This window comes from Musa acuminata, chromosome BXJ2-6 (genome assembly GCF_036884655.1).
Source record: "Musa acuminata AAA Group cultivar baxijiao chromosome BXJ2-6, Cavendish_Baxijiao_AAA, whole genome shotgun sequence".
Taxonomy (NCBI): domain Eukaryota; kingdom Viridiplantae; phylum Streptophyta; class Magnoliopsida; order Zingiberales; family Musaceae; genus Musa; species Musa acuminata.
Window position 1 is genome coordinate 7,482,334 of NC_088343.1, and position 21,267 is coordinate 7,503,600.

The window sequence follows — 21,267 nt, forward strand, 5'->3', positions numbered from 1 at the left end:
ATTATGGCGTTCACGACTGTGGCTTGTAGAGTACGTGGCTGACTAAGTTGTCCGCCATGAGGAAGACCGGCTCTTGATGTTCTTGCAAGGGCTGTTAGCTGCAGTTGGATCAGACGTACATGCAGTATGGTTCGAATAGCAGAGTTAAGGAAGTGATCACAAGTCAATTTGATGCGATATGTACCGGCATAGAGCTAACTGTAGGAGTTGTGGGAGTCTTTCGTGTTCATGGACGGATCTCTTAATATTATGCTCTGTTTCCTGATCTCCAGTGAGCAACCATCACCTGGCATTATTAGCTCAGTGGTTGGTTGCACCGTTCATCTATGGCTTTAATCTGAATCTAAATAGAAAAGAGTAAGCAAACCTGCAACTCTTTTGGCACAAGTGACTGCTATCTCTCCTTAATTATTTAAGCACTATTTACTTCACATGATAACATAAATGAACAAAAATTAGCTGACAAATTTACATAATATTTATCGGCTTTGATGTACAACAACAACTGGTAACTGAAAAACTCAAATGACTCCGATAACCAAGCTATCGAACAATGCAATTCTTGTATCTGGCCATGGCTCTTAAATTCGAAGTTATCCTTGTTGCCGAGAAACCGTCTGAAACACCAGAACATGCAGTCTGCACATCACAATAAGAGTAGCATTAGGCTCTTGAATACATGCGAGGTGTGTCTTTAGGTGCACGGAGCTGTTCTAATGCTGGAAGAATGTGTGTCATGTTGGGTCTGCTCCTGGGATCTGCATGGAGGCACTGCAAGACAAGAGCAGCAATCGTTTGGGCTTCCTTCTTCGAGTACTGTCCTTCCAGTCTTGTGTCCATGACCCTTAGCATCTTTCTTTTATCATTTAGGAATGGCTTCGCCCAGTCCACCAGTGTCTTCTCTCTGGATCCATTATCTTCATCGAGTGCTCGCTTCCCTGATAAGAGTTCTAACAACACCACTCCAAGGCTGTAGATGTCACTCTTCAAACTCAAGTGACCTGCCATATAAATACCTCATAGGTTTGAGTACAATATATGCCACCAATCTTTCGATATGCTGAAATGATAATAGAATAATCAATTGAAACAAGAATATTATTTCTTACTTCTTTGGATATGCAAGTCAAACCGCACATAGGGCAATTAATTACAGGATCTGGTGATACCGAGTTCCAGAAGGTGATAATTTCGGCTCTAATTTTAACCTCATAATTAGGCCAGTAGCCAAATTAAGGAAATTTAGTCCCTGCACCCCAGCTTGACTTCACATTGATCTTCATCATTAGGTTGACTTTCATTTAATTTTCATCACATAACCATATTGACTGATTTATACATACGGCTGTATGCAAAAAGATAAATCTATACTGTTTTTATATACACCGAATATAGGATATTTTCATCTTAAATTACCTCTGTAGCTATATAATCTGTACAACCATCTAAATTAGACATTGTCCAAAGAAATTATATGACAAAACCCTTGCTTTATATATATATATATATATATATATATATATATATATATATATATATATATATATATATATATTATTGATCTTTGAGTAGGCCACAGTGATCACGAGACTTTATATTTTACTTCAGCAACAATGTACACTTAACATTGCCTACAATGTACACATTATGATCTTTGAGGAGGGCTTACCTGTAGCAATGTACTCAGGAGCAGCATAGCCACGAGTTCCAACCACCCGGGTTGAAACATGACTCTTGTCTCCAGTAGGACCATTCCTAGCTAAGCCAAAATCTGACAATCTAGCATTGAAATCCTGCACATAATTTGATAGCTGAGATTCAACATGTCATAGAATATTCAGAATTCACTTAATCAGTTATGCTGATTCAAGTGCAAACTACCGAGTCAAGGAGAACATTTGAAGCCTTTAAATCACGGAATATAATTTGGGTCTCTAAACCATGCAAGAACGACAATCCTCGAGCTACATCGATGGCAACCTTCACTCTTACCGACCAAGGAATAGGCTGCACCCCTCCTACAATAAGTAAAACCAATTACATTCATTTCATCATTAAATTTCAAGGAAAACATCCAGACTATGAATTTTGACATAGTCCCGGTGAACATTGTAGTAAAGCAAAAGAAACTAATAGAGGCTAATTTCAAAGAAGGAACATACTTTTGAATAAATGGTTCTCCAAGCTGCCTTTCTGCATATACTCATAGACAAGAAGCTTGTTGTTTGACTCCGAGCAGTAGCCTATCAATTTAACTAGATTTTCATGGTGAAGCTGACTCAAGTAGGTAATTTCTGCCTGCATGGAGAACAGTGAAGGTGAAGTTCACCTTAAACATGAGAAGCCATAAAAGAACTCCTTGCTAACAGATGCAAGGGGTTACATACAAGCCATTCCTTGTGCCCCTGAAAGCTTTCTCGTTTGAGTTTCTTGATGGCAACAACGATACCAACTCCTGGTCTAGTGGGAGCATAGGTAAGCTCATCGATCCATCCTTTGAAGACACACCCAAAACCTCCTTCGCCTAGATATGAATTGGAGCTGAAATTTTTAGTAGCGGTCTTGAGATCAATCAAGCTAAAGGACTTCAGACTGACAGTGGTCGATGCATCTCCCTTGTTGAAACTTTCAGCTGCAGTCTCAAAATTGCTCAAGCTGAAGGACTGAAGACTGGCAGTAGTTGGTGGCTTGCTTTTGAATGATGAATCATAAGTTGTCGTTGACTTGTTTGAACTAAAATTATTTATGCTGGACAGTGGATTCTCTGGAGATAACATGTGAGTCATATTTCCTTTAGCAATAATTTTAAAGATGTACAGAGCATTTGAAGTAAAATTTAAAATGAAAGAAGTTTCCATAAGGAACTATGTGATCACAAATAGATCCATGATTGTATATAAAACTGGAGTACTATAAACAATTTCTAGAGTCATTATTAAGTACTGCAAACATAGTATATTTAGCAGATAATCATGACTATACTTGCTTAAACATAGAAAATCTTGTTGTCCAAGTTCATCCCTTTTCCACTTATTGCAATGCAAGAATATATCAAATTAGACGGTCTGTTTGTAACACCTCGATTAGTTCCAAATCGAAAGTACGTAAGATTAAGATTGACTTATAAAGGTCTAATGGGTATACTACTATAAACTTTAACTTGGGCTTATTGGTCAGTGATTTAGGTCAAACGAAGTTGATGGATCAATTATCCCATAAGGCTAGGGCCTTGATATCCGATCTAGTATTTAGGTACCTTGATATTTGGTATCAAGGCAAATGACAGATTTCAGGAATGGCCAGGTGGATTGATATACACCTTATTAGATATAGACAATAATCAGACAGTAAGGTTTCCCTATTACATAGTTGTTGGCAAGCATATTTGAGATTGGAGCATCAGAAACAAGCTGCACAACTGTCTTAATGCAGAAATTAAAATTGCAAAAATCTCTGTTCTAGTTAATCCTTTTGCACACATCAACCCTAGGTTATATTAACCAGATATATAACCATACTTCAAGTCTAAAGAACAGAAATATGAAGCCTTAGGAGATGAATCCACAGTTAAGACAAAAACATGACATCTCAATCTTAAAGAACAACACTATATGTTATTAACTTGTCGATGCCTTTGCTGCAATAGCACACTTCCTGTCTCAATAATCTCACAATTAGCATGGTGCCGTAATCCTAGATCCATTCAAGTCATGGCACTGGTAAATGCTATGCAGGCTGACTTCTTCTAGCACAGTGCTGTTTATGCGTCGAACAACAATAATTTGGTTGGTAATTTGTTTAATATAAATTGCTTGTGGAGGAGAAATAATTAGATGGTGCCATGGGAATTCTCAAGTGTTTGAGAGAGAATCAGAGACAATTGAGAATACAGTCTCGTTTGGTTATTTTAATTTTTGGGTTATAGAAGTACATATTGGCATGCTGAAGCCCTACTGGTTTCACGCAATCCCCACACAAAATCTCTCAAACATTCAGTTTTGTCCCTTAAAAATCAAGATAAGATCAAATTCTGAGGTTTATCTATCTGATTTATATTAGGTTGCACATCTTCTTTAGAGCAAAAAGTTCATTATTTTCTCTAAAGTAACTTGTTGCACAAAAAAAAAAGAACAGACTGAAAAGAAGAAAAAGAACATATATATCCAAACATCTTCCCGAGCAATAAAACTACTGCAACAAAAACGCAGAAAATGAAACCGACATCCGACCGATGAAGAACGCAATCGAGTAAAGAAAAGGATAAACAATTTTGCTTCCGGGAATGATTCTTTTGTGGGGGGGGGGAATGCTTCTCGTGGTATGTATGACATCTAGGGTTTATTCACCTCAAATTGCTCTTGACCGAACAATAATTCGACAACTATTACCATTCAATTTCTGCACCAAAAGAAGCAGGCGAGGCGGTGGCTGCTTCCAACAGGCACTTGAGGCACTACTGTACCCGGAAGCATTGCAGTAAGATTATGCGTAATACATATAGTTTCCCCCCACTTTGTACTTGTCGTTTCGAAAAGCTTATGTGAGTGATCTCCTCGGTTCTTCTCCCCCAAAATAAGAAATAGCAGGCAAACAAAGAGAAACGAGAACGAACACAGTAGAGAAAGGAAGAGTGGTTGGTTTCTCACTTGAAGCATAAGGAGAGGAAGCGTTTGCCAGCTTAGCAGAGCCCCCGCAGAAGTTCCCCATTAGAGGACAGCCAAGAAGACCTCAATCACCCATCGGCCATAGCCAACCACATATTACAGGCGTCGGAGATGCTTCCACCGTCAGCAGAGATCGGTCAAGGCTGATCTCATCATCAGATAGAATAGCTAATCCCTGACTCAAAATTGGCGGAAATTTCTATGCTCTTGACCCGTTCCAGGTCGACGCAGTGATGGGATGGAAACTTGGAAACATCAACTTCATAAAAAACTTCAAGAAATCGAGGATGCTGACACGTTGTAGCTTAAAGTCAAGCATCGAGTCAACAGATTTGTCGGAGCTTTCGTCGGAAGGAAACAAAGGTGGGTGAAATCAACGCACCAACGTATCATCTGGTTTGTGGCACCGTCTTATGGGGCTGCTCTGCTCTTCTTCGGGAGTTCACATGGACGAGAAGGTTTGGCATCTCCGTCGGTCATCGCCGGTACAAGTGAGTTCTCCTCTTCCTCCAAAGAAGTCAAGCTTTTATCACAGTAATATGAAAGGAGATCGTGTCCGAGTTAGACCAGTGCTTGGCTGGCACCTTATGCTAAAATAACATCATTTTCCCAGTAACTATTGCCAAAAATAATATTGTTTCTCTTTCTTCAACTCTTAGCAACATATATAGTCTTTTGATCTTCGAAGATATTGACTTCCAACTCTTTGCCTTGTTTGATGTTTCATTATGCTGACCAACAATTTTAACGTGTGTTCTAATGAGCGACACTCGTTTGTTAGACTTTTCAAAGGTTGACTGATTAATGAAGTATTTTTTAGGTAATAAATGACATGTAAGAGAACTTATCCTTTCAATGTGGGTCCGAATCATCAAAGCATTTGTTTTGCCGTAAATCCTCTTTTGGGATTTCCATGTTTTTTGTTTCTTGTAACAGAAAACAGAAAAGCGTTGCCAGATGTATGCATTATAGTTTGTTGGGCTTAAACGAGCGAGCGGATGGAGAAGGCCCGATTTCTTGCGGAGGCGCCTCTCTCTCTATCTCTCACTCTCTCTCTCTGATGCTGTTCCCTTTCTCTCCGCCTTCCTCGTCTCCCTTCTCCGCGATGCTCTTGCAAAGACTTCTCAGCTCCGTCGCTCGACGCCAACTCCCTTCTGCCTTCCCCCTCCCCAAATCGGTCTCCACTGTGATCTCGAGGCCTGCCGGTCGGAGTCGGCTAGGGTTTGCCCCGAGCCAGAGCTTCGAGTTGCCGCTCATGGCGTCGTCCGCCCCCACCGAGGACGCCCGCCGCTCCTCCTTCGTCCCCCTACCACCCTCCACTGCAGATAAGGTTAGGGTTCTGCCGTCCCCTCGACCGTCATTCTTGATTCATTGCGGGTTTCTTCTTGTTAACTTATCCTGCTTGCGCGGTAGGATCGCATTCCATTAAACCGGGCACTCGTATGACGCGATATTGTGGTGTCATATTTCTTTTATTTTCTGCTTCTTCTATTTTGTTGCAAGACTGTGGGTTTTGTAACTTTTATTAGTGAAAAATAGGAACAAAGTAATAAGTATGGAAAATATCCTTTTATTTAAAACACAAAACTTTTAATTGGAGGCTCGACCGCCCATTTTCAACGTATTGTTCCTTCTTTCGATGTGGGAATTCAGCTGCTTGCTATCCATGCCTAATAATCTAAAATTTCCTTGTGTTGGTTGTACGAATAGAAATTGAAGGAATTGAGAAACGAGGAGGATATAACAATAGTGAAGTTTTGAGACAAAAATAAAAAGAAGAATCCGGTGATTCTGGCTGGAAAAGAAATCAGTTGCTTTAAGGTGACAAGCAGTGAAATGTTCCAGTTTCACCCCTGCTAAAGATAATTTCGGTGCAACCTCAGTGACACTTAGTATCCGATTTCAAATGGTGGAAGTTATGTGTCTGCATTCTAGGCGAAGGTTGGGCACATATAATAGTACTGCTCAAGGCAAGCAAACCATGATGAGAGTCTCACGCTGTTTGTTTCCTTTTTGAGTCTGGACTTCCTGCAATGATAAGGTTGCTCTATTATGACTTGCAAATTCGCTTGAATAGATTATCTTTTTGCGTAGGAGGTTAAGGTTGCTAGCATACCAGGAACCATAATGGTGGTGAACTTCATGCATGAGGCTATCCATTTTACATAAACTACAATGACTTTGAGGTGCATTTTGAGGTCTATTTTAATAAAGAAAGTTCATTTTTAATATATGATTGACACCTTCTGGTATATATGAATTCTAGTAAAATTTTAAGCTATACAAGGATATCGATGTTGAAATTTTAATGACACTTGGTTTTACTTGTATACTCCTTTTTATTGTCTAAGTTCTTGCATGTTTTGAAACTGACATGATAACTATGGTAGGCTACGTTGTACAAAGGACTTGAAGCAACGTTAGGATCAACCTTCAGTTCAGCTCCTTCTTTCCCGCCACCAAATCCCTTGATCCTTGTTGTCAGTGGACCAAGTGGTGTTGGCAAAGATGCAGTTATCAAGGTGAAGGACCTTCTTTGTTTTGTTAACTTCCACCATAAGACATTGTTGTCATGAATCAGTATTTATCCTAATTTCTTTTGGGTTATATTAGCCCCCAGGATCTTTCATTTTTGCATATAAATGCCCCTGTAGTTTTCATCGGTTTGTGCATGTTAGTCCCTCCATTAACTTCTCTGTATCGATGGTCAATTTAGTTCAACCTAACTGTTGTTGAATAACCTGAAATATTTCATTAGACATATTCCTAGGGACTAATCTGCATGGATTAATAGTTTTTGGGCTTTCTTGTGCATGACTAGAATTGGGGACTTGTGCACAATATGAAAAGATTTGAGGCGGTAGCGTACAGAGAACTCAAGATTTTCATACTGTCTAATGATCTAACATGGTACATTCTGTTGCATTGCTCTTATGCTTTGCTTGAACATAGTAGTATTCATTTCTTGTAGTTTGCATCACCTGATTGGTTAGATTTTTTTTACATCACTTTTCTTACTTAAGAAATATGCATTTCTTTTAATATTAATATGCTTCATATTTGTTCAAGTTCTAACATGACTAGCTTTTTCATGACTAATACAATTAGATGAGTGTCTGAAAACTTCCAGTTCACTTGACTAGATTTTCACTCTCAGATTAGTTTTTTGTGACTAATGATGACTAAATGATGGCTGGAGATATCCGTTTTCATGGCTAGGTTTTTGCTGTCAGATTGAAACAAGCAGTTTATACCTTCCCTGGTGCTAACAACGGTTTGTAATTATACAACTGAAAAAGAAATTAAATCATGTGTGTTTAAATTTTTATGTGAAATTACTCCTCCTAGCAGGATGATTGATTAGGAGAAACTTGAACCATTGAATTCTAAAATTTATACGTAAAATGTCACTTTGTATCAGAAAGATTAGTTGTCTTATTTGAGGCGTGTGTGTGTGTGTGTGTGTGTGTGTATATATATATATATCACTATAAAACTATATTGATCTCTGTCTATTTGATTCTGAGTAACTTAATTAACTAATATTGTTTTAAAAGGTAAGAAAAAAAGGGCCTTTGGATTAGAAACATAATTTTCAGCTTCTATATATTTTTTATGTTTCACAAACTATTTTGGAGGTACTATGTTTTGAATTTTTGGATATGTAGTTGCTGAAATGAGGCATCATTTTTCTTGTCCTCTAAATTGGGTATTCTGGATTTTGTTTCAAGTACAGAAATTTGAACAATTTGTAGATGGCTATTATCAATGCTTATTCAGTCTTAGCTTAGCAGAGGCTACTAGAAGTCCGGGAAGGAATTCATTTTGTTGTTACAGCAACCAGCCGACCACAACGACCAGGTGAAGTTGATGGGAAGGACTATCTTTTTGTAACCAAAGAGGAGTTTCTTTCAATGATTGAAAGAGATGAACTTTTGGAACATGCTCTTGTTTATGGGGACTACAAAGGAATCCCTAAACAGCAGGTATTTATTTTGAAGTTCAATCATAATTCTGTCTTAAGCTGTTTGCTAACAAAAATTTGGCATTGCGTTTGATTGAGTTATTTACCATATAGATTTTTTTTTTAGGGTCTAGGTTTGTTTTCGAATAATTCTATGTTGCTTTTCGATAGTAGTCCTTAACATTAAAGCTTTAGGTCTTAGCCAAACAAACATAGTTCCGGCTTAAGAAACTGGTTTGTCTGTCATTGGGTGTAACTATCTATTGTGATGGATAAGCCCAAACTTTTGTTATCCTGGACTGGCCCCGGCCAATTACTGCTCGTTGCTATGTCTTATAAAAGGTAAGGTATTTTACGTTTAGCCAAGGAGTTCAATAGAATGTGATTCCAAACATGACTGATACTCATCTCAATAAGCTACTCCTAGAAACATAATTTCTTGCAATACATTCTCGTTCATCCAGAAGACTTTAAAATGATATTTTTGTGGGCCATCAGATCTTTTTGTTTGTATTCCTCAAGCTAATACTTAATTCATTGGCTTTAAATTTAGAACTTAACTTCATGTCTATATTCTCCTGTTTTCTCTTGAGCTTGCTGTTAGGATTTTGCCTTAGTTGTCTTCATTTGTTGTTTGGCTATGCTGGCTATACTGTGTACTGAGTTAAGGAACCTTTGTGTCTGACTATGTTGCACATGAGGCATAAATATTTAGAATAGTCTTTACTGCAGTACTGTTACATTTTCTATCATTTGCAGTAATTGCAAAATGTGAGCTGGTAGAAACATAAGCTATTCACATTGACATCGATTCTTATAATTGCTTATGACATGTAGCTTTTAATCAATCAGGCATGCATCTGCGTGTGTAGCTAGCAATTGGACGAGTTTTGCCTATCATGCTCTATGCTTCTATTGTTCAATTTGTCAATCTTCCTTCTTGTCTCCAGATTCGTGACTACATGGATAAGGGTTTCGATATTGTATTGAGAGTGGACATACAAGGTGCTGCTACACTGAGATCGATACTTGGCAACACAGCAGTCTTCATTTTTCTGGTCGCAGAAAGTGAAGAAACACTAGTAAAGAGGCTTGTAGCTCGTAAGACAGAAACAGCAGAAATGCTTCTTGTCAGGATTGCAACAGCTAGGGAAGAGGTTAGGCATCTCAAAGAATTTGACTATGTTGTTACAAATGCTGAAGGAAAACTGGACAACACAGTTGAACTTGTGGAGTCCATCATTGATGCTGAGAAGGCTAAAGTCCACAGGCGCAATGTCCAGATCTAGTTCAAGAGGTTCGCCATCACTCCTTTCATTTATTAAGTTTAGTCTTCTGTCTTTGCCTATCATTTGCATTTGTGATATTTCATGTACTAGTGACATTTGATAATATCCTTTGCATTTGGACTATATGAGGTTGACTACATGAACCTTTGCCCACTATTATGCTTCATGTAGGATAGTATCCATAATCTAAGAGCAATCGAGTCTCTTGTTCTTTTAGGTCTTATCATCTTCTTCCACCATTTTGATTTACCTTATTTAATCATAGAATCTATAGGTCTCATGTAAGTTATGAGTCACAAAATTTAGTTGATTCCATGTAAGTAGGAATAACAACTGGTATCCATGAATTTCACCCTACTTGTTTCCAAGCCCGACTGACAACTCAAGTACCCAATCTCTTCCCAAACCATCTGTGTCTGGTACCTGATTTCGTGCTCGTACCCATGCTCATTCCAAACTCAATCAACAGTATCGTGTTCTGGCTTAAGTGGTTCAAGTAAGCACGATGTTAGTGCTCTTAACTTTGTTATTTTCATGTCAATTAGCTTTGAAGACTGAAGATTTTTGCATCTTCCCCATGTGCAAATCTCGTTCAACATTAAATTTCAAGAGGTTAAAAGATATTTTTTACATCTATCGAATTAGGATGCATCCTTTTTGTTTCTATTGCATGTGTATGATTAATAATATTTGCCCGGAATGACTATTTTGTACAGATCATGAAATGTAATCTTGGTTCTAGAAATGATCAAACTTTATCTGCCATTTTTTTCCTGCAGATATTTCACCATCCACTTTTATCCTTCGAGGGAAACCACAAGGACGAAAGAACTCTTGTATCCGTAGTTGTTAGGGGCAGTGTACATTGCCTCCTGCAGAGTTTTTGCAAGGATGTAGGTGATCCGGCGTGTTGTTGGCCATGAATCTTACCAGAATCAGATATGCCCCCATTTATCCATGCAAGCCTACCTACTTTCACTTTCCAAACATTGCAACTGTTCATTTGATGATTCAGGACATGGTGCCCCAATTCATATCCATTGCTTGTTGGGTCCACAAATCATGCACCATGGAATGGATTGGTCGGTAAAGACGTGCATACGAAAGAAGCAGGCTGAAGAATCACCGAATGAATCAACCGTTGTTTAAATGGAAGGAAAAGGTGTCCCTGACTTCGCCTGACGCCGTTGGACTCCGGGGAATGTGTGCTCGAGGATGAATCAGGCAATACATAACACGAGATGTATGCCAATAAATGGACTGCATACGCACATTTTGCCAACACTACCGAATTGGAACTCTCATGAAGTCTGTAGAGAAGGCTATCATTCCAACAGATAATTCATGTGTTTAGCCTCCGCTGTCTCAGAAGCAAGCAAGCAGGCTATTATTTATACAAAAACAAAATTGCAGATATTGACATTATATGAACAATACTTATTTCAGCAGACTCGACTGTACCAAAACTTTCCACAGCATCATTCCAATTTTCTTCCATGAAACAGTGTCTGAGCGTCCCTGAAAGTTGATGGCGTAATCGAGCTGCGAATCCAAAATAGTGTGGTTGGCACTGAAGCAACGTTCTCATGCTTCCCTCCCTGGGTTCAGCGCCGATATGGGTTGTACATCCAATCTGAGCTTCTTTCCAGCATCGCATGGTCATTGATAGAAAATTGCGCCATAAATTGATTAAGCAACCCAAACTCACCCGCTTTGGTCCCACATAGGTCCATGACGTGATAACTCAACTGATTACAAGTAAATGAAGCAACGCTATAAGTTCCAAGCAATTAGGCAAACACATCAGATGCATATTTGTTGGAATGCCTCGGCAAAGAAGCTTCTTTAGGTATGTTTAATATACTAAACAAACTCCATATCCTCCTTGCAAAGAAATTTTGGTGAGTCGCAGCCAAAAAAACGAAAGCCACATTACTCACAATAAAGTCATAAACACCACCTAATGCAGCTTCTTCACTACATGATTGTATGACCAATAAACCCCAACCTTTGCAGAACAACAAAATCCCTAAAATGATCATACTTGTTTTCTATTTTGCGATATTCCGAGAAGCTTCGAGTCCGATAACGGAACACTCTCTCGCTGCTCCCTCACAGAAGCAAAAAAAAAAAAAAAATCGCAGTTTTCAGCAATATAGCTCAGATAAAGAGACAACATACACGAGGGAAGAAGAGAAAATGGACTTGAAATTTAAATTTTCCGTCTAGGGCTTATGAACAGAGGAAAAACAATAAATGACCAAACCAAGATCTGATCTTTTACCCGGAGGAAGCAACTACCGGCGCACCCCGGCCTAGAATTCCGTCAAATCGATCAGAATGGAAAACGAAAGAGGTTGTATGGAGAAATGTTAAGAAGTGAGAAGGAGAAGGGTCTCGGATCCTGTGACAGATCGAGAGACAGAGAAAACAGGGCAGGGTTTTGAGGATCAGAAAGATAGGAGGCCGTAAAAAGGCCGTTTTAAAGAATCTCTTCAGTTGTTATCTTTATCATAACGCAGTCGTGAAACATCATCATAACGGCGGTGCCGTTATTTCGAACAGTTACGAACCTGACCTATACCGAACACCTTATGAAAGTCACGTGACATCGGTTGCGTTCTTTCTATTTATTCCCTTGCATCTCCATTTTCCCTTCCCCCTCTCCGTGCGGTTTCGAAGGAAGGGAAGAAGCGGAGGCCTCTCTCGCCCCATCCCTCTCGATCTCTCCACCTCTTTCGCGATCTCCAGGTGATTCCGATCCTCCTCTCCTTCTTCTGTATGCCTGATCCAGAAGATCGCCGCAATGATCGATCGCCGAAATCCTCAATCTTCTTCTTCCGTCTTAAATCATACATCGATCTCTTGTGGGGACTCTCGGATCGGAACCCTATTCATGTGGATCTTGGGTTTTTTTAGCCTTTCCATATCTTAATCTCATTTATTATTGTGTTGGATCTTTGATCCGTGCATTTTTGTTGTTTTTACCTTTTGGGCTGATTTTTCGTTATGTTTTCTCTTGATAGCTGAAGGAAAGATGGGGTTGTCGTTCGCAAAGCTCTTTAGCCGCCTGTTTGCGAAGAAGGAGATGAGGATCCTGATGGTCGGGCTTGATGCCGCTGGTAAGACCACAATTCTTTACAAGCTCAAGCTTGGAGAGATCGTCACCACCATTCCAACCATTGGTGAGTATTGTTCGCTTCCCTAAATGTGCTTTTCTCAATTAAAATTTAATATTCTGGAATGAAGTGTTCTTTATTTCTTTCTGTGATGGCTACTTGATACTTCAGATAATAAGGCTCACGTTCGTGTTTGGATGGTGCGCTGGTGATACTGCGCCGATCTAATTGACATGTTTTTTTTTTCTAAATATATAATAGGTCGTTGTGAACATTGATCGTCTTGTTTCATAAATTCATATTTGCTTATGCTCTATTTGCTCACAATCATAATTTTAGCTTTCTGCTTCACGAGAATGGGTCTAAAATTATGGGAGGAAAGAATCTTGAAACAAATTTAAATTCATGATAATTCTCTTTATTTCACCTGTCGAATTGAGTATTTTGTTCGCGGAACGGACTCATGGAATATGTTATCACGAAGATACTGACAATGTCGGGCATGTCTCCAAACCATGATTTATCTCTCCTTTATGTGTACCTCCTAACTTCTGTGAAAGAAATTCCTGAGTTTTCTATTAATCTTTTATCTACTTATTGTTTTTGTTGCATTGCTAGTGTAATCGACAGATATTGCCAACAATCATTGTATCAACAGTTGGTTGAGTTGATGAGGCTTCCAGTTGTGATGATTACATTTTCATTTAAACTGTGTTTACTTATTCAACACATGAGCAATTAAGGTTTTTTTTTGTCAATGAGCATAATTTTTTGCTTTCTTATAGCAGAAGCATGACTTTTAATAAATTATGAATGACTTAATGGCTGCTTGGTGTTTAGCAATCGAAATGTACATGCTTACACAATCATAGATTTATAAGTTTTTTAAATAAATTTGGTTGATTTTAATGCAGGATTCAATGTGGAGACCGTTGAGTACAAAAACATTAGCTTCACTGTATGGGATGTTGGTGGTCAGGACAAGGTATTGCTGTGATTATGTTAGCCTGTTTTTCATTATCCAAGCATCTGTGACAAGAGTTGTTTGAAGATGATCATCTTATGAGGTTAAGTTGCCTACAACAAATTATTATTTTACAAAACATTTAGGTGTTCTAAGGTATGGTTATCTTAAATTGGCATACTACATATCAGATACTTTACATGTAAAAAGTAGCCTGATTCTGTCTCTATGATTATTCTGGTAAAATGCAACTTGTTTGACTGTTTACTCAACGCCTATGTTCTGGTGATGTTGCTGTTTGGAAGAACAGATCAGACCTCTGTGGAGGCATTACTTCCAGAACACACAGGGCCTTATTTTCGTTGTTGACAGCAATGACCGTGATCGTGTTGTTGAGGCAAGAGATGAACTCCACAGGATGCTAAATGAGGTAACTTCTTCTAGTGATGGTACTCCTTTAAATATGTAATGTTCTGTTTGCATAAAACAGATTTGTTAAAGCCTAACTCAAGTAGAATTGTTGTGTTTATCGGATTATGTTAAATAAGCTTTGACTTCTGCCATCAAATTAACCTTAGAAATGAAGAAAATGTTCTTGTTCTGCACTAACTTATTCATACATAATCTCATACAAAATTTCACTTACATGGTTATCTAGTGGATTAAGTGAATGATTCCTATACATGACAAAGTTGTTGATTGGTGTGATAGAAGGAACTTATATGATAACAGTTGTAAATTTCTTGTGATTTTAGATGACAAAAGAAAAAAAGATATGTATGATCATTATACCGTTAAAAGCTATTAAGATCCATTTTTTATATTTTTGGATACAAAGTTAGATGAGAAAGAAACTAATTGGGTAAATAATTCACCGGATGATTCTTTCAAATGATTTATCTAATCATGATTTTCATCAATATATGTCTTTGTGAATGAAGTTTGGTGGATCAACATTTTGGTATTTGAATGTCCTTTTAACCCATTTTACCAATCATTTAGTTCATACGAAATTTAAAGCATGTCAGGTATCTTCTTTAGCAACGTAGCATCTTTTTATTACTATGGATTACTGATCCATCTGTTTTTAATGTGTTTCGATGCTGATAGGATGAGTTACGGGATGCTGTCTTGCTTGTGTTTGCTAACAAACAAGACCTTCCAAATGCAATGAATGCTGCTGAAATCACTGATAAGCTTGGTCTGCATTCCCTGCGTCAGCGACACTGGTAAGATATTCTTCACTTGATGAGCTAATACATATGTATGTATATATATATAGGTGCAGAAATGTAAAGGAGTTGATTTTCTGCAAATAGATCAAAGCATATGTTTGATGGTGACATTAGATAAACTTAATATTAGGTAGCCTTTTGTTTGTTTCTTTCGGTAAACGACCACTTGACTTTCATTTGAAGGTTTAAAATTTTGGTCGGAAAGCTGCTTTTTAGAAAATCCAGATTGGCTTTCTAGAAAGGTCCATTGACTTTCTTTTTTTTTCCCAACCAAAACGGATGTTTTAGAAAATCTCTTCATACATCTGGTGACTTTCTTTTTTGAAAGGACCACAAATTTTCAGGTTTCTTATGATTGATTAAAAAATATAGGTTGTTCATACTGCTGACTGGTTTTCTGCACTTTATATTGTTTTAGGTACATACAGAGCACTTGTGCCACATCTGGTGAGGGCTTATACGAGGGGCTCGACTGGCTTTCTAGCAACATTGCCAGCAAGGTATCTACTAACTCTTTTGTTCATCCTTGTGGTTGGTTAGAACTTTATAATCCAAGTCTATGTATGCGTGCATCGCATGCATGCACCAATTCCCTTTTTATTTGTCAAATTCTTGAGAGTCGTGGCATCATTTTTTCTTTTTCTATTTAATGGAGGAGAGAGTTGGTATATATGCAGTCGTGGTGACCCAATATTTTGGTGCTTACATGCTTATTATTTGACAGTAACCAAGGTTGCTTGGAAGGGCGCATGACAGCATCAGTATTATGGAATTTCCCACATTGTTGCACGCTTTTGGGACACATCGGAACCAACGCAACTTATAATGTTTCACTTGAATGGGTCATCTTTTTCCCTTGTCTTATGCTTTTTCAAAACCTAAGTAATACTTTGGCAGTAAAATAACCGTGTTGGCTACCTTACACCTGTTCTATGTTTATGAATTCTTTTTGCTGGTATGCTACTCGTTTTGTTGAATAGGTTTGGGGATGATGCTGGCTGGCCCTATTATTTTATCTGATATTTTATTTTGACATAGGCTTTGCTTATCTTGGTAGGGACGATGCATAATGGGCTTTTTTTACCAACAGAGCAATTAATTCAGATGAATGTAGAAAGTTTACCTTTTAGGGTGGGGGTGGTTGAATGTGATCAACTATATTGCCATCTGAAAAACAAAAAAAATTTAACATGGAATATTTGGCATACGTTAGTTATTATATTATGACAGACAGACTCATCCTCCTAAGTTCTTCAGGAAAATTAAAAATAGAGAGCTATTTTTCACACTTGTCAACTCCTGAAAGAGAGCCCCTCTTCTAATTCAAAGTGAGAAAACAAAAGAACAACGTCTGCTTTCCCTGTACCAGCAGAGAGTCAAACAAACACCTGCTGAGAAATAGAAACAAGAGAAGGGGCCAAAATGATTCCCAAGAAGAAACGATGGAACCGAGTTCATTACTCCTCGGCATAAGTGCTCCTCCTCCCTTTATTTTGCACTTGCAGCAGTACAAACACTAGAGGCCAATAGGATCTTAGCTCATTTAAGGCCATGGATTCATTCCACTCTCTTGTCCCAATTGCCACCTAAGGACTCCCAAAAATAATCATGGCCAATTGTCCCAATTGGCCATTGATTCCTGCTCCTACGTCTAAGCAGAAGGCCCTACATCTCTGTGGCTTGCCTCTTTTCTTGTCGTCGTTGCGAGTCCCATCGCAAGTGGCTTCTATTCTTATCACACAAGCTTCGTCAAACATGGCTGGCTGGCTTTTCTCATCCCTCTTTCCATCCTTGCATATGCGGTCCAGTCTCGAATGAATGGTATACAGATGCAGCAACTTAATACCAATAACACCAAGTACCAAAGATTATGTGATGAATTAAATTATACATGAAATTTTATACCGACGAAAAAAATTGCAGAACGTCTATCAGATGGGCCTACCTACATAAGCAGCAGCCACTTATTTCCAGTTTGCAACCGCTGCTGAATCATGATACAATTACAATTACAGAGGCTATAGAATTCAAGAAGCAGAGTTCAGAAGCTCGCAGTCACTTATTTCCAGTTTTATTGTCGTCGATGGAAGTGGAATCAGCTCACGTAATTTGGGGCAGCAGACGAGGTTAAGTTCACGGAGCGTGGGAATCTCACCTGCTTCCACTTCAAACAATTTCTCCAATAAAAGCATGTTCCTAATCGTAAGAACCTCCAAGGTTGGAAATCCCAATATATTTCCCAAGTTTCTCAGCCGGTCCATCTTTTCTACGTGCAACTTCTTGAGCCGAGGTAGCCGCCCAAGCGAAGGCAAGCGTTCGCAACCGACACAGCCGGAGAGTCTCATCGTTTCTAGCTTCCACAAAGAACGATCATCCATCCAATTCGGAAATGTTCTTCCCGGATAGTTCACAATCCATAGATGTTCGAGATTCCTATGAGGACGAAGCCTGTCAGCAACTTGCTCATGCGGATTCCTTCTTCGGTTTTCATCGGCTGAGGTCTGAAGAGGCTGAGCGGTCCACCGCAGCGCCAGCTTCCTGATGTACTTCTTCCCCATCAAATTAGCCGCTCCGGCATCGCCTGCATCCGCCATATTCTCTAGCTTAGAGATGCAAAGCTCTCCTTTAAGATTCAAATCCTTCAACTCGCCGATGTTGCACTCGCTGCCGGCGGTGACGGTGAATCTCGACAGCGTCTGCAGAGAAGTTAGACGCCCAATTCCGGGTGGCATGGAATTCAGATCAGCATCCTTTTCCCAGTCGAGATGCAAGCCAAGATGCCTGAGGTTGACTAATTTGCTCGTTCCTTTGGGCAACTCCGTAAGCTCGTCGCAATCGCTCAGCTCCAGAGTCTTCAGATTGTACAGGTTGCTCACCGATTCGGGCAGCCGTCGAATGCCAGTACCCCTGAGGCCGAGGTACCTAAGGAGAAGTAGATCACCAACCGAATCTGGCAATTCTTCTATGTCACTATTGCTCAAATCCAATAGCCGCAGCCATTTTAGTTTGAAGAAAAGATCTTTCGGAACTTGCCCCACTTTAGATTCGCCGTACGATCTGAGTGTCCGCAGACGTTCGTAAGCGTAGAGCTTCTCCAATGTCACCGTACTCAGCTTTGGGTGAAACAGAGACGCATAACGAGGCCGTCCCGGCGGATCATGCAGCACGCCATCCTCTACGATCAGTAGCTCATTCTTGGATACGAGGCGGGCTAGATCATGGATCAGGCTGGGCATTCGGTATTTCTGCTTGTGTGACCTCTCGAAGAACGACCCCCATAGCAGGCGATCGAAGTACCTGCCGCCGATGGCCTCCGGCTTCCTCGGCCCGTTGCGCTGAACCAAGCCTTCTGCTATCCACATCTGGACCACCTCGTCTTTGTCGAATTCGTATCCGTTTGGGAAGAGGGAGCAGTAAGCGAAGCACTGCTTTAGCGGGTAGGTCAGATGGCGGTAGCTTATCATGAGACGGGACAATATCTCATTGTTGTTCTCTTCGAGAGCCCACATCTCCTGGTGGATGCTCTCCCAGACTTCTTCGTCGTTTTCGTCGTACAAGATGGCGCCGAGCGACTTTGCGGCCAAAGGTGATCCCTGGCATCTGCTCACTATCTTCCTACCGATCTCCTCCAGGTTGGAAACGACGGTCTCTTCAGGATGCGGGAATGCCACACCACGAAGCAGCGCCCAGCAATCGCTCTCGTTCAGGCCTTCTAAAGGGAGCACTGGCTGCGTCGTCATCCGACTCGACACCACTTTGCTCCGAGTCGTAATCAAAACCTTGCTTCCTTTGGCTCCGTACCGCAGAGGAGCGCGCAGCGTGTCCCAGAAGCTGCAGTCCTCCGCCCAGAAATTGTCGAGCACCAGAAGGAACTTCTTGCCGTCGAGGAGTTCCTTGAGACGATGGTGCAGGATGTTCAAAATCCGATCGTTGCAGGTGTTCTTGGTTATATCATCGACGATCTCTTTCGTAGCCGTGATAACATCGCAGCCTTTGGGCAGCGACACCCATATCTTCAAGTCAAAGTACTCGTCGTCGCCAACCGCAACCGCTGGTCCTTTCCCCTTGTCATCTCCAGAAGGCCGTTTAGGATTGGGGTGATTCTCCCCTCTATCCTTCTCACAGAAATGGTCGAAGACTAATTGAGCAAGAGCGGTCTTACCGACTCCCGCGACGCCATAAATTGGGATCACGGAAGGAACCGTCTCGCACTCCTTTGTCAGGGCACCCACAATCCTCTCGCAGTCCTTGGCTCTCCCCACGACGTTTGATCGATCGAAACACGCCACGGCCGATGGAGGAACCGAGTCCGGGGAACTCTTGGCTCGCCTGCTCCCATCGGAGGGCTTCAGTTGGAGATTATTTCGGCCATCAGCGATCTCCTTTAATCTGTCCTGGATCTTGGCAACCTCGATTCCGATGCTGCGGCGCTGGAGGAGACCGAGGTCCGGGCCGACGGAGCCGAACCAGAAGCGCTTCCGCTTCCGCGAATCACCGTCCTTGGCGAGCTTGGCGACGTCAAGGAGGGTCCGGTAGCGGTCGAGGAGATCGTCGGCGTCGAAGGCGACGGCCTTGAGCTCGAGGAGCCAGCCCTTGACGGACTCGTCCACGATGTAGCGGCGGTCCTCGGCGTCGGAGAGGAGGGATTGGGCCCGAAAGAAGGTCCTCTGGAGCTTCTGGACATCGTCCTCCAGGCTAAGGAGGCGGGAGATCTCGGTCCCGGCCGTGGAGCATACCCATCCGAAGCCCTTGTTCCAGAGTTCGACGAGAGGCGCTAGCTCGCCGAGCTTGGAGACAAGATTTCTGAGAAGTTCCTCCCGATCCATATGGTAAGTGATCGGTCAAGGGGACAGGAGCAGGAGAATGGCAAGATGGAGGAGGTGGTGGTGGCTGCTGCCGCTGGATCTTTGTGCGGAGAGAGTAACCGGAGGTGGTGGAGTCGACTTGACTTTGACTCGGAATACCTCTACCTAATTAATAATGATATTAAAATTACATAATTACGCCAGTACTTAAGAAAGATTATACACCTCACCTTCGGGCAATTTCCACAAAACACTTTTTTTTTATTTGTCTCATATGATGCATTTCATTTTAATTTTAATTTTATTTTTTATTTTTTATTTATTTTTATACTTTAAATATATAAGTCAGAATCACGATAGCCTGTGAGTAAAATAACAACTTGATGAGGATAAACAAATAATTAGATGGAGTTAACCTTTGAAGTTAAATAAGAGATATTTAAGGTATTAAAGAAAAATAAGGACATCAAATGAAAAATCTAAAAGTTAAACTAAATTTAATACCTTTTAAATTATTTTTTTACTAATATTTTAATTATTTATAATTATAAAAAAAAATATTTTAAATTTAAACTAAAATTTAATAATACAGAGTTAGCCGACGTTAACAAGAGGGCATAAGTTGAAGAATGATATTACAAAATTGGGTTCAACCACAATCCAAGTCTAAATTCGATCGACTAATGGGATCTCGCCGTGCTGGTTTCTGGATTAAGACCACGCGATCACCGAGGAGTCTCCGATTGGGCGAGAGCTTGAGTTGAATCGAACGCTCTCATTGGGTCGCACCGCATCAACAACCCAACAATAACCTCAATGGTGCTGCTGCTGCATTCACAAATCTCCGTCTTCCCAAACTGTCGATCGGAAGATCCCTTTTAATCGGCAGCAAAACTGCAAGTGAGAGATTAAATCCAACACCCATAATGTCCCACCGCATTAGATCGATAGAGGGACAACCAATCCGAGCCCAAATCTATGAGACAATGATTCATCGTGGTGGGATCCATTCCAATTCTGTATAAAGCGTAAACAGCTGTACAACAACATGGGACGGTTGGTCCGACTGCCCTGCACAGCATCCGCACTCCAAATAAAATCTAAAGCTGGCTTCTCGCTGTACAGCACACGCGGTGGCGTCCCTCTTCTTTCCGGTCGTCGAGTGCCAAGTAAGGATCCAATCCCCTGTCTGACCCCCACACACACACACGCACAAGTGTGAGGAGC

At 40.5% G+C, this 21,267-nt stretch overlaps 4 protein-coding genes and 1 long non-coding RNA gene across 5 annotated transcripts; 2 read left to right on the top strand and 3 right to left on the bottom strand.

Annotated features, from left to right (window-relative positions):
* Positions 1–436: 436 nt before the first annotated feature.
* On the bottom strand, positions 437–4,900 carry LOC135614557 (probable serine/threonine-protein kinase PBL2). The gene is made up of 6 exons (XM_065112046.1): positions 4,647–4,900; positions 2,388–2,764; positions 2,163–2,298; positions 1,882–2,018; positions 1,670–1,793; positions 437–1,001 (listed from the first exon to the last, which is right to left on the bottom strand). The coding sequence occupies exons 1-6, from the start codon at positions 4,705–4,707 to the stop codon at positions 664–666; spliced, it is 1,173 nt and encodes a 390-aa protein (XP_064968118.1). The 5' UTR covers positions 4,708–4,900; the 3' UTR covers positions 437–663.
* Positions 4,901–5,648: 748 nt separating this feature from the next.
* LOC135614558 (guanylate kinase 2, chloroplastic/mitochondrial-like) lies at positions 5,649–10,957 on the top strand. Its single transcript, XM_065112047.1, has 5 exons — positions 5,649–5,994; positions 7,055–7,186; positions 8,459–8,650; positions 9,579–9,925; positions 10,697–10,957. Exons 1-4 carry the CDS (start codon positions 5,725–5,727, stop codon positions 9,915–9,917), a joined length of 933 nt encoding a protein of 310 aa, XP_064968119.1. The 5' UTR covers positions 5,649–5,724; the 3' UTR covers positions 9,918–9,925; positions 10,697–10,957.
* Positions 10,958–11,216: 259 nt separating this feature from the next.
* On the bottom strand, positions 11,217–12,496 carry LOC135614560 (uncharacterized). Its single transcript, XR_010487597.1, has 2 exons — positions 12,202–12,496; positions 11,217–12,021 (listed from the first exon to the last, which is right to left on the bottom strand). It is a non-coding gene; the product is annotated as an uncharacterized LOC135614560 (long non-coding RNA).
* A 21-nt stretch (positions 12,497–12,517) lies between these two features.
* Positions 12,518–16,193, top strand: LOC135614559 (ADP-ribosylation factor 2-B). Its single transcript, XM_065112049.1, has 7 exons — positions 12,518–12,668; positions 12,944–13,102; positions 13,951–14,021; positions 14,311–14,430; positions 15,111–15,229; positions 15,654–15,735; positions 15,960–16,193. Exons 2-7 carry the CDS (start codon positions 12,955–12,957, stop codon positions 15,960–15,962), a joined length of 543 nt encoding a protein of 180 aa, XP_064968121.1. The 5' UTR covers positions 12,518–12,668; positions 12,944–12,954; the 3' UTR covers positions 15,963–16,193.
* Positions 16,194–17,262: 1,069 nt separating this feature from the next.
* Positions 17,263–20,061, bottom strand: LOC135613766 (putative disease resistance protein RGA3). Its single transcript, XM_065110804.1, has one exon. It carries the CDS (start codon positions 20,059–20,061, stop codon positions 17,263–17,265), a length of 2,799 nt encoding a protein of 932 aa, XP_064966876.1.
* Positions 20,062–21,267: the final 1,206 nt, after the last annotated feature.